At 46.3% G+C, this 11019-nt stretch overlaps 1 protein-coding gene across 5 annotated transcripts in view; it reads right to left on the reverse strand.

Moving 5' to 3' along the window:
* LOC135913806 (astacin-like metalloprotease toxin 5) overlaps positions 1–7874 on the reverse strand; it is a 31304-nt gene extending 23430 nt beyond the window's left edge. For all 5 annotated transcript variants that reach the window (XR_011515390.1, XM_065446501.1, XM_065446502.1 and 2 more), the window contains exons 1-2: positions 7742–7874; positions 708–778 (exon numbers count right to left, since the gene is read on the reverse strand). Coding sequence is in view for 4 of the 5 variants with exons in the window: in XM_065446501.1 (XP_065302573.1) it covers positions 708–778; positions 7742–7850 (180 nt within the window). In the remaining variant the exon portion in view is untranslated. The remainder of the gene's footprint in view (positions 1–707; positions 779–7741) is intronic.
* Positions 7875–11019: the final 3145 nt, after the last annotated feature.

The following is an 11019-nucleotide window of genomic DNA, read 5'->3' on the forward strand; positions in this document are numbered from 1 at the left end:
CAGTCACCAAACAGCATTAGCAGATGAACGACAATGACGTGCAGGCTTGTACAAAAGCACACTCGAACGCGAAAATTTATGGACCAGGAGATCTGCAGCAAAAACTTGCAGTTCTCTGTAGCATGGGATCACCGCTTAGGGTTCCGACTTTTGTTCTTTAGAAGCACAAGCCTCGTACACCAACCAAAGGAAGCTACGTCTCTCTTTTATCCTGCGAATGTGAAGCATGAAGCTGAAACAACCTTCGCAAGGAAAAGAGCTCCTGAGACAAAAACCGCCAGGCTTTGCCCGGTCCGAAGCCGAAACTTGGTAATGATTGTGCAGCCGCCCTCATGCGAGCATGATGCTTGCATATCGGTAAACAATGCCTCATAATCAGATGGCGGTTCTGGAGCGTAAAAGCTCAGATACTATTTTACCTTTTCATTGTTGATTTTTTGAAGTGTCCATCTTGCCCAGAAACATCTGTCCTTTATGAGGTGCGTAATAGTTGACAATACTGAAGTAGATATAGATGTCATCAGCTCTGAGTTTGAATGAACCTGCGATGCTTCTTTTTTTGTTGCTTTCTTTTCTGCACCACAAGACAGCCAACAGCGGCAATGTGGTGGCCTGAAATAGCACGTGTCATACGGCCACCCCGTCTGAGAACAGTGCGGACACTTTTCCTTGAAGGTCATTTGAAAGAAAGCATAAGCACTACTCACATCAGCGGAATTGTCCCGTGGCCGGAGGATGTCTCCCTCGAAGTCTCCTGCTCTTTCCAAGGCCAGTACTCCTGCACAATAAAGAATGTAACGGTTCTGCTTAGCGCCAGAAAACAACCCCATGTAAAGCTAGCTGCCCCCGACACTAAGGCGCAGACTACGCAATCAGCGGGGCCTAGAGGGAAGGGTGTTAAGGTATATCACATGCTTTAAGAATTATCTTGGGCGGTTACAGTAAACGTCTAGCTCGCATGAAAGCGAATCTTTATGTGCGAACTCTTCCGGGCTTTGCTGACCGTGGCTGCTGATGTCTCGGCGAATATCTCATTCATGGGAGAAGAATTACATAACGAATCGGCTTATCTAGAACCCGAACTCCACTACTCCTACGGATTTGCCGATGACCGGGCTTTGTTCTGTGCGCAATTACACATTAAAACCACAAATGATACTTCAGTGAGCTCACTGTAACAAATATATGCCTTCAAGAGCATAGTTCCTTTAATTAAGTCAAACATTTCACGCCTTTATTGCCGGGATATGCAGCATCTGCTCAGTCGGCTTCTCGACGAGTAACGTGGTCCAATTTACTCTTAACGTGCTTAAGACTGTGCACTAGTAAACTTCAGATCAGTAAACTTCAGATCACGCAGAAAGTGTGATGGGTAGTGGGACGATCTAAGAGAATGCACTAACTCTGGGATCGGCCACTAAGTTCAAAAATTATCCGAGCTGTATCAGTAAATTACGTGTCTTCAAAACAAGATGGACCACCCTTACCATGAGAAGAGCCTTGGTATGCTGGGAAAGACTCAAAAAACGAGAGATGGGTGGCGAACCCACCATGAAATTGCCGCACCATCTCACCGTGACGTCATGTATTTTTGACGACGGCTCCTGGGGCTTAGTTATTTTTCCATCGGTAATTTGTACAGGAATTGTATTCTAGAAGGTCCACGAAGATGGAAGGACAACGGTATGACGAATGTGACACGACAACGAGTGTATTGCGGCAATGCGAGTTTAGAAACATTAAGGTATTCTTTACTGACTCAAAATCCGCTATAATGGAAAGAAATGCTTCGAAATCTACGTAGTCACTGCGACATATGCCTGCGCTGGAATTTCGACGCAAAATAAGAAAAATGAAATTCTACTATTTTGTCTTCTGCTCGCCAACCTGTTACAATAAAAATAACTAGGAAATCTAATACAATAGATACTAGTTCTAATAGAATATTTTCTGTATTTGAAGTGACTTATTCTTCCTTTTTTGTGAACCTAACACACACTTGTCGATTCAGCAGAGCCAATCTACTAATGCTTAAGATTTGTATTTGAGGGGCAGTTATGAAAGTTTCTGTGGAGGAGCTCAAAAAAGCGCCTTGTAATCGGGCTCCTTGCCGATCAAGAGAACACAATCCACCAGTATTTATTGGTGTTTTCGCCAAACTTTATGTGTGCGCTCGTCAGTGGGAACTACTTTTTAGCATATTGGATAATAAATGTAAGAAAAAGTTGATAATAATTTTAGTGAGCAGAACAAGCGCGGAACGAAGGCATAAGGCCCTAATGACATCAAAGGCCACCGTATGGAGCGTGCCAAGTAATTTGTAACATCGATTGGCACACAAAAGTATGTGGAATCCTCGTACGGTGGGAATCATGGATGCTATACTTATTTGATAAATGCTTGTATTAATGCAAAGCGAGTTCACTTTGCGCGGTGTTACAATATTGTAGATATATTATTGTTACGTCATGCAGATGCCTTCTCACGCTATGTATTTGCCATGCCATGCGTTCGCAAAGTTTGCCTGCGTAGAAGCAATATACGCGAATGAATTTAGTCGACATCGTTATTTCTTTAGCAAAGTGAATGGCCCTCGCTATCTTACAGTCAAATATCCATTGCACTTCCCGTTCAAGACGTTGATAAGTGCACTTTGGTAAGAAACAGCACTAGCAGCAGCATCAGACCGTAGCAATTCTAAAGTAGGCTCCAAACTGTCAGCACCATGACAATGCCGGCGAGAGCTGCCCGAGTGCGCTTGACGTTGGTCACCATAGCACAGGGAACTAATTAAAGGGCGTCAAATCAAAGAACGAACGCCTTTGCAAAGTTCATCTCCCTCTCGGTGTGTGTGCGTGCGTGTGTGTGTGTGTGTGCGTGTGTATGTGTGTGTGTGTGTGTGCGTGTGTGTGTGTGTGTGTGTGCGTGCGTGCGTGCGTGCGTGCGAGCGAGCGCGCTTATCTCTGCATGTTGTCCATTGTCGATTGTGTCCAAGTTTCCAGCGTACTGAGCACGCACAGGAACAATACAAGACATAAACGTGCACTCGTAATCACCACTCATCATATCAGCAGTACTTGAGCTGTCCGACAAGCTCGAGGTTCGTAGACCAAGGACAAGAGAACCACCTCATAGTTTGGTGTCACACGACCAAGTCAATGTTCGCATATCGGTCACGATAACGTAAAGCACAAACCTGGTTCGGGTAACGGTGTGCATAGCGCCATTACCTATCGCGACAGGGATAAAGAAAGCCTGCCACATTTATCGCAGGAGGCGCTTTTGAAACCCTTTGCGATGGCTCTGACGTCTTGCTGTCGAGCACAAGGTCGCGAGTATGATTGCCTGCCGCTTTCTGATGAGACTGGCATGTGAAAACGTTGCTTGTCCCACGTATCACTTTAGGACGTTCGAATGCGTAATGTGCTATTTATTACATACACTTGCCTGCCAAGTCTTGCATATATCTGAGAGACTACCAAATTCCGACTATTTATCCCGATAGTACGCACATAATCAGAAATCTCCCGAAAAACGCCCCCAACCCCATCGAAAAATAATATGCGTCATGCAGCGCCATCGTAATTGTCGTTATGCTCTAGGTAGCTAGCCCAAGTCAGACTTGAATACAATCCATTGGTCTGTAGGCGGTGTTGGCCTAACTTCAGAGCCTCAAATCGAGACATGCGCTGGCGAAGGTGCTTGAGGCAAAGCTATAATATGCGTTGCATAATAACCACATTTTTAGTCAGCTTCGCCGCAGTATGTTCTTGTTAGGCGCTGAAGTATATTGAGAATCATAAGGGCGACGGTAACGGGGTGTAATACATGTTCCTCAATTATATACGCATTCTCTCCAGTCAACGTACGAGCTCCGAGGCGCCGAGACATCTAATAAATTTACTGGCAGCCATTCAGAGCTGTTTCTTACGTTGCTGTGACCTAGAAAAAAATCAGCTAATTTTGTTTTTCGAAGGAACATCATAACGTACCAGAACAGCGAATACCTCAGAATAAGTGGTGAAGTGTGCAAGCTAGGGGTTAGTTGTTCAGTGTTATCAAATGCACAATAAACTGTTGTATTCAGAGTCAAGAACAAGGCGCTGAATCTTAATTGGCAATTTTTTTCCTCACTGCTCCTATTTGTACAATAAAGAGGCTTCAGTATGCACAAACCCACCGTGGTTGCTCAGTGACTGTGGTGTTGGGCTGCTGAGCACGAGGTCGCAGCATCGAATCCCGGCCACTGCGGCCGCATTTCGATGGGGACGAAATGCGAAAACACCCGGGTATTTAGATTTAGGTCGACGTTAAACAATCCCAGGTGGTCGAAATTTCCGGAGTCCCCCACTACGGCGTGCCTCATAATCAGAAGTGGTTTTGGAACGTAAAACCCCATAATTTAATTTTAATTTTAAGTGTTCACGGCACTGGCTGGTCGCAATTAAACAAGAAAACCACACAAGGAAAAACTACGAAAGAACAATTAGTTATACACACAGCTGTGAAGCTTTCGCAGTTATTTTATGGTGGCCCTATTTGCAGCACGTCGGCTACAAAATAAGGTCCGTGACGAGAATAAACCGTTATTTCACGGTCAACAGCTTCTTCCTCGTCATTCTTATGCTTACGTCCTACCCCGTCTATCATGCTGCTGCTTATAACGAATAGTCCAATCTGGAAAGTCTGCAGCAACTTTTTCGCCTCTGCGAGATAAAACAGCAGCAAACGCAATATGAGGATGCAGACCCTGCCAAACTCCTTGCGTGGCGTAAACATGCCACACAACTATAGAGAGGTAATCACGTAACAAACCCTGTTACTAGTAATGAGCGAGGCGGCGATGTAGGGGCAATATACAAGGCCTCCACGTCCACCAATGCTTTGCCGTCGGTCCCACTGCGGTTTTGTTTCCTCACAGCGCCAGGAATGAAGCGCCGCATGGAGCACGACAAGCGCACGCTTGACTTCCGGTCGGAGAAACCTGAAGGCTTTTCCGGTGCTTCTCTAGCCTTGCCTATGTGCAATTCAGAGGCGTGAAGAACAATTTGGTAGTAAAAGACAACAGGAAATAAAAAAGAATAACATGCTGATCTTGCTGTAATGAAATCTGTTCTAAAATAATCGGCCACGAAGAATTCGAAAAATCCTTTTGATTTTCTGAAAAAAAAAATTTTTGCACGAAATGTTTTCGCTCTGGGCCGCCCGTCAAGTCGAAGATGCCGCCCGAGTCCACGGACTTCGAGTCGCCACCTGAAGCCACGACAACAAAAACTGCCGGACCATTCTTTAATAAAGTTTCTTATTCTTGCACGAAATGATAAGTGAGGCTTTCAGTTGGAATAAACCAGCAAAATGTTTGAAGTCGACTTATTTCCCAAGAGGAAAAAACTTCATTATGGGGTTTTATGCACCGAAAACACGATCTGATTATGAGGCACTACGTAGTGGGGGACTCCGGAAATCTTGACCACCTGGGGTTCTTTAACGTGCACCTAAGTCTAAGTACACGGGTGTTTTCGCCCCATCGAAATACGGCCGCCGTAGCCGGAATTCGATCCCGCGACCTCGTGTTTAGCACTCCAACACCATAGCAATTAAGCAACCACGGCGGGTTAAGGAAAGAAAAAACTAACTATCACACCGCATTATCAACCAATCGGTGTTCAGATCTCGTGGATACCTATAGGGTAAAAATCCTGCATTGTGCCAACGCCGTGCTTGTTTCACTCGCTCATTGGCCGCAGTGGACCGGTGGCTATAAACGGCGTTCTGCAGCGGAACCTAAGATATACCGGCTTCGGTTCCCGTCCGTGCAGGCCGCACTCCAATCTTGGCGGAACTCGGAAAACGTTCGTGTGCTTAGGTTTACGAGAAGAGAGAGAGAAACAGAAGAGACGAAAGGCAGGTAGGTTAACCAGACGCGCACGTCCGGTTTGCTACCCTGCGTTGGGGGCAGGGTTATGGGCACGAAGAAAGAGGGAGATAGGAGATAGAGAGAGCACAGTTTCACGCACATTTCAAGGTTTGCACCCAGTCTAAACACGGTTGCCAAAACCTCGAGACTTAAGGTACTTCAACAACGCTTTCGGAGCTTTCTGTGCCATCGACATGTACGGCCCTGTTACAAGGATCTTCATTTCTGAGAATGGTCTAGAGTCCAGCTGGTTCAATGCTGTCCGAAGAGCTTCACGCTCGACGGCATACTGGGGACGGAGACGTAGGATGTGGTCAATCGTTTCTATGGTTACACAAGAGTCGCACATGGGCGTATCCCCGATTACGATGCGCAACGAGTAGGCCTCCGTAAGTGTAAATTTACGAGAACGTTCTATAGAATTCCCCGCGTGACTGTTAATCCACAGATTTTTACTATGGCGTCTATAATTTGCTGTTTCGCTGCGACTCAACTTGCACATATTACTGAAAAAAAAGTAACAGATTACAATTACAATTACTTCTTTCAAAACGTGTTTGATTACAGTTACCAATTACGGTGCCAGGAAAGTATTCAGCAATTACTAAAAAATGAGCAATTACTTTAGCGTTATTTTCCTCCCTGCAATAAACAGAATGAGCTGATCTGGCTCTTTCAATGCGTCCTCTGCAGCCCTTCAGACGATATCTATCTTCGCTAAGAATTGTTTTTCAAAATTATCTTCCGTAAGCTCGTTTTGTCTCGAGGACATCTGAAGTGACCCTGAAAACTTGCTCTATGTGCACGCTGTAGATAAGGGCTGGGTTGTCACGCAGAAGCACCTTGCTCACAAGATTGTGGTTACTTAGTGCCGCGATGTTGAAGTCTGGCTTCTCGATGAAGCGCAACGCTTCATTGTAGCTGGAGCTACGTGAAGGCGCTCCCGATAGGCGAGTAAAAAAATGAAAAGCTGTCCATAGCTGATTCCCGGCCACTAAGGTCCGAAGTGGCCTCGGCTATCGAGCCATAGTAGCACGTTTCAGTTTCTGCCAACCCCTCGTGAACCTCCTAACGCCGTCTTTCGCGATCGTTAGCCATTCAGACCTAAACGAATAATTGGAGCATGTCAGCGAACGTTCACGTTTGCAATGCAGTTTAATGTAAAGCTGGCAATTATTCACCCCTAACGATACTGTTCATGCTGTAGAATTGCGAGACTGGATGTATGAGTCATGTGTCACAAAGAAATAATCGCTTTTCACTTTAACGGCCAATATACTTATGTCGACATTAAAGAAATCACTGGATGCACTAAGCGAAGGAGAATTGAGCAGCAGCTATTACTGCCCACAAAGTCCGCTTGAAAACGCGTCCAGAAAAGATAGAGAAAGAAAGAGAAATTTATTATAAGAGAAAAGCTAAGAGGTCGTATTTCACGGGCAGGTGTGTAAATCTGAAAGCCGGCCATGTTCAGCTGATTGAAGAGGAACGGCAGGATTGCGGGGAGGGAATAAACCATGTATACGTTTTCATCCCTTCGGACACAGTAGTACTCACAGATTTTAAGCGCTTAAAGTTGCGTATTGAGTTAAAGCTTTTTTATCAAATATGTAACTATTTAAATTCAATCGGTTGCTGGAAAAAACCATCAAATTATAGTGAGCGTTACCAAGTAAACAAGGTAATTGTTAAATTACAAGATTGGGCAGAGACGTGTAATTAATAACACGTAAATATTTACATGTAATTTGTTACGTACAAGTCTCGTCGAGAAGTTGCATTCCGTGCATGAAAAAGCCCATAAATCACTACGCCAATAATTACCGGGATGCTTACAGTCAGCCGCCGGCCAAGGCACAGCAGCCCCCTGCGACTTCCATGGCGCCGTCGCGAGTGTCAGCCAGAGAACGCTCCACGAAAGTGCGACGCGCATGATGCCGATGCTCTGTGGTCGCTTCGGAAGCGCTAACGCCTTTTATTTCAACTCGCAATGAGGAACTTCGAAGCATGCTCGCCGCGATTAGATAACGCACGCGCACGCTTGCCGGGCTTGAGTGGTGTTTGATGCGTGTTATGCCAAAAGACAAAGGAACGTTACCAAGCGTGTTACGCTCCGCATTGTGCCGATAAGAATATACGTCACGGAGCCTCTCTGTCTTTGTGTACAGACGCGGCCACTGCTAGCGGGAACAGGAGAGCCCATTACAGCGCTACGTGGAGCGCCGCAAGCGATGCCTCATGAAGTATTGGCACACGACTCACCAAAGCAGACGACTCCCCAGGATTTTCGCCAATCGCTTTGATTGCGCCTGCACCGCAAGACTTCATGATGCCCCGGTCGTGGGGCACTCCGCGGCGCGATGCAATGGATTCCGCGTTTCCACTAGCATTGGCCTTGCCTGTACATCTGCGCTATTTGTGGAATGATTGTATTTATCGACAGTACAATCGCACCTCAAGATGTTCCAGTTCTGCTCTCTTTACTCGATCGCCGTGGAATCTAAATGGTGTGGTTTCGTGTACAAACCTCTAGCGCTTATGTGACCGTGGCTGCCTTATCCGAGGACATCGGGGTCAATATCTTGTCCTTCCCACTCTGACAGAGTTTAGGGAAGGCGTACACGGTATTATAGCACGGCCCACCCTGAAGAACAGCGCCAGAAAAGAAAGATACTTTGATTCAAGAAAAGAGAGAAATAAATTGCAGAACGAAAAAGAAGAAAATACGAAAGAAAGAAAATAAGAAAGAAAGAAAGGGCAAAAGAATAAAGAATGAAGGAAAGACAGGAAGGAACAGAGAAAGCGCTCAAGAAAGAAAGAAAGAAAGAAAGAAAGAAAGAAAGAAAGAAAGAAAGAAAGAAAGAAAGAAAGAAAGAAAGAAAGAAAGAAAGAAATGTGTATACGGTGAGGGTTGCTTGGAAGTATTTACTTGATAGAGAGCCTGAATGTACAGCGATACCGATGGATGATTACTCAACGTGATCGAATGTCTGACGGGTGACATCACTGGCGAGGCTAAATGGTCAACAAGACAGAATATTCAACGAAAACTGACTGTACAACTACACTGAATCTCAAACCGAGACTAGATGTCCTATGATGTGGAATGTCCAGCGAGACGCAATGTACAACTAAAAAAAGTGATTCTATCGGTCTTCGAGATTATAGAATGATTGGGCTTCTTCTAGAGTACCCAATCACCAGGAAACATCCGTCCGCAACATCCCCGCAGGGGCGTCTGCGTGAGCAGGTGTTTGGTGCAGTGCGACACCACGTACCAGAGTACACGAGAGTTGGCCTCTTCCGCGTTTATTATTGCGTGGCTTAAAATAAAAGGGGATCCTGGGGGTTGAGCCGAAGCCGGGTGTTTGGACCTTGATGCACGCTCAGCGGAGGCAACGCACCCTTTTGGCCTCGGCTTCATGTAGACGGCAGCCCCCGACTGACCCACCCGAGGGAAATCGGGAGTTCCCTTTTCCTGTCTCCCTCTCCCTCCAACGTTCGTCTTTCTCTTACTTCCCATTTTTCCTGCCTTCTCCTGGCTTCCCTTCCAGTTTTTCCAGGCAGCAAGGGGCAGCCTTGTATGAATAGCCAACCTAGGATATGTCATATTTGGTTATAGCGGTGACGTACAGCTGGCTTTTGCAGGACCTCTTTTTACAGGCCCTGCAGCGTCCCCTTGTAGGGCTCCATGGTGGGTTGCTAGCGTTAGTGCCGAAAACTTAACATTCATCTACGGCTAGTTCCTTCCCGCATTCCTTGATCTTCCTCAGAAAAGATGGCGCCGATGAAGTCTTCCACTTTTTTGGTCACAAAAAAAATCTTTCCCCTGTCTCCATGTCATTCATTCACCATTCCTTGTTTTAAAGTCTCTTTCCGAAGTTTTTGTTACAGATTATGAAGCATCGAGGATGGCGAGCGGTGATCTCCTCTTGTCGCTCCGCGACCAGAAACAGCATGAAAAACTGTCCAATCCAGTGTCATTTGGGGATGCCCAAGCAACAGTAATGACACACCGTACTATTAATATCACCCGTGGCGTTGTCTCGGATGATGATCTGTTGGAGCTAACTGAAGCTGAACTCCTGGAGGGCTTTGTTGAGCAGAACGTCATCAGCGCTAAATGAATTAAGATGAGGCGTGATAGTAAAGAAATCCAGACCAAGCACCTGATGCTTACATTCGATTCAAGTGTTCTGCCCGATTCCATTGAGGCCGGGCACATCAAGCACCGTGTTAGGCCATGCGGGCCAAATCCCCTCAGATGTTTCAAATGCCAGCGTTTTGGCCACAGTTCACAAAGCTGTCGAGGCTGCCAAGCTTGTGCGAAATGCTGTGCCCATGAACACACTTCTGAATCTTGCAAGAACTCTGCCCACTATGTAAACTGTGATGGGTAGCATGCCACGTACTGGCGGTCGTGCCCATCATGGAAAAAAGTAGAGGTATTAGTAACAATTAAAGCGAAAGAAAACATAACTTTCAAGGAGGCACGCAGGCGGGTATCCTAACCGCCCAAGAACACCTTTGCCAATGTGACGCGTCAAGGGGCGGCGACACAACGGCTTCCCGTGGATGGCCGGCACACACACAGTGAGTTGGCCATGACACCATTATGCCCCCCCCTCACCTCCCGTCGGCTACAGCTAGCGCCGTTCCTCCACCCCAGAAGAAAAAACCATCGACCTCCGGGCCGGTGGCCTAAAAGGTCTCGTCCCACTTGTCGAGGCCTTCACGTCAAATGCAGAGCTCGGAAGAGCGCGTATCGAGCGCCTCAGAAGAGGCAATGGGCACAACAACCAGCCAGACGGCGCCGCCAGCACCTAAAGAGCGGCGAGCCTCTCTCAATAGCTCCAAAAAAAGAGAACTCGCGTCGCGGCGCCTGAAGAGGACCCGTGAGCTAATCTTCGTCTCATAAACACAAAGCACCAAACACATTTATCTTAATGGACACAAATATACTACCATAGAATCTTAGAGGGCTTCTTCATAACATCGACGACACCATAAGACTACTGAACAAACACAATGCAAAGTGGCTGTGCACATCTGAAACCTATAAACACTAACTTTCTTCGCAACTACACCATCTTCCGAAAAGG

The sequence above is a fragment of the Dermacentor albipictus genome, chromosome 6 (assembly GCF_038994185.2).
Source record: "Dermacentor albipictus isolate Rhodes 1998 colony chromosome 6, USDA_Dalb.pri_finalv2, whole genome shotgun sequence".
NCBI classification, from domain to species: domain Eukaryota; kingdom Metazoa; phylum Arthropoda; class Arachnida; order Ixodida; family Ixodidae; genus Dermacentor; species Dermacentor albipictus.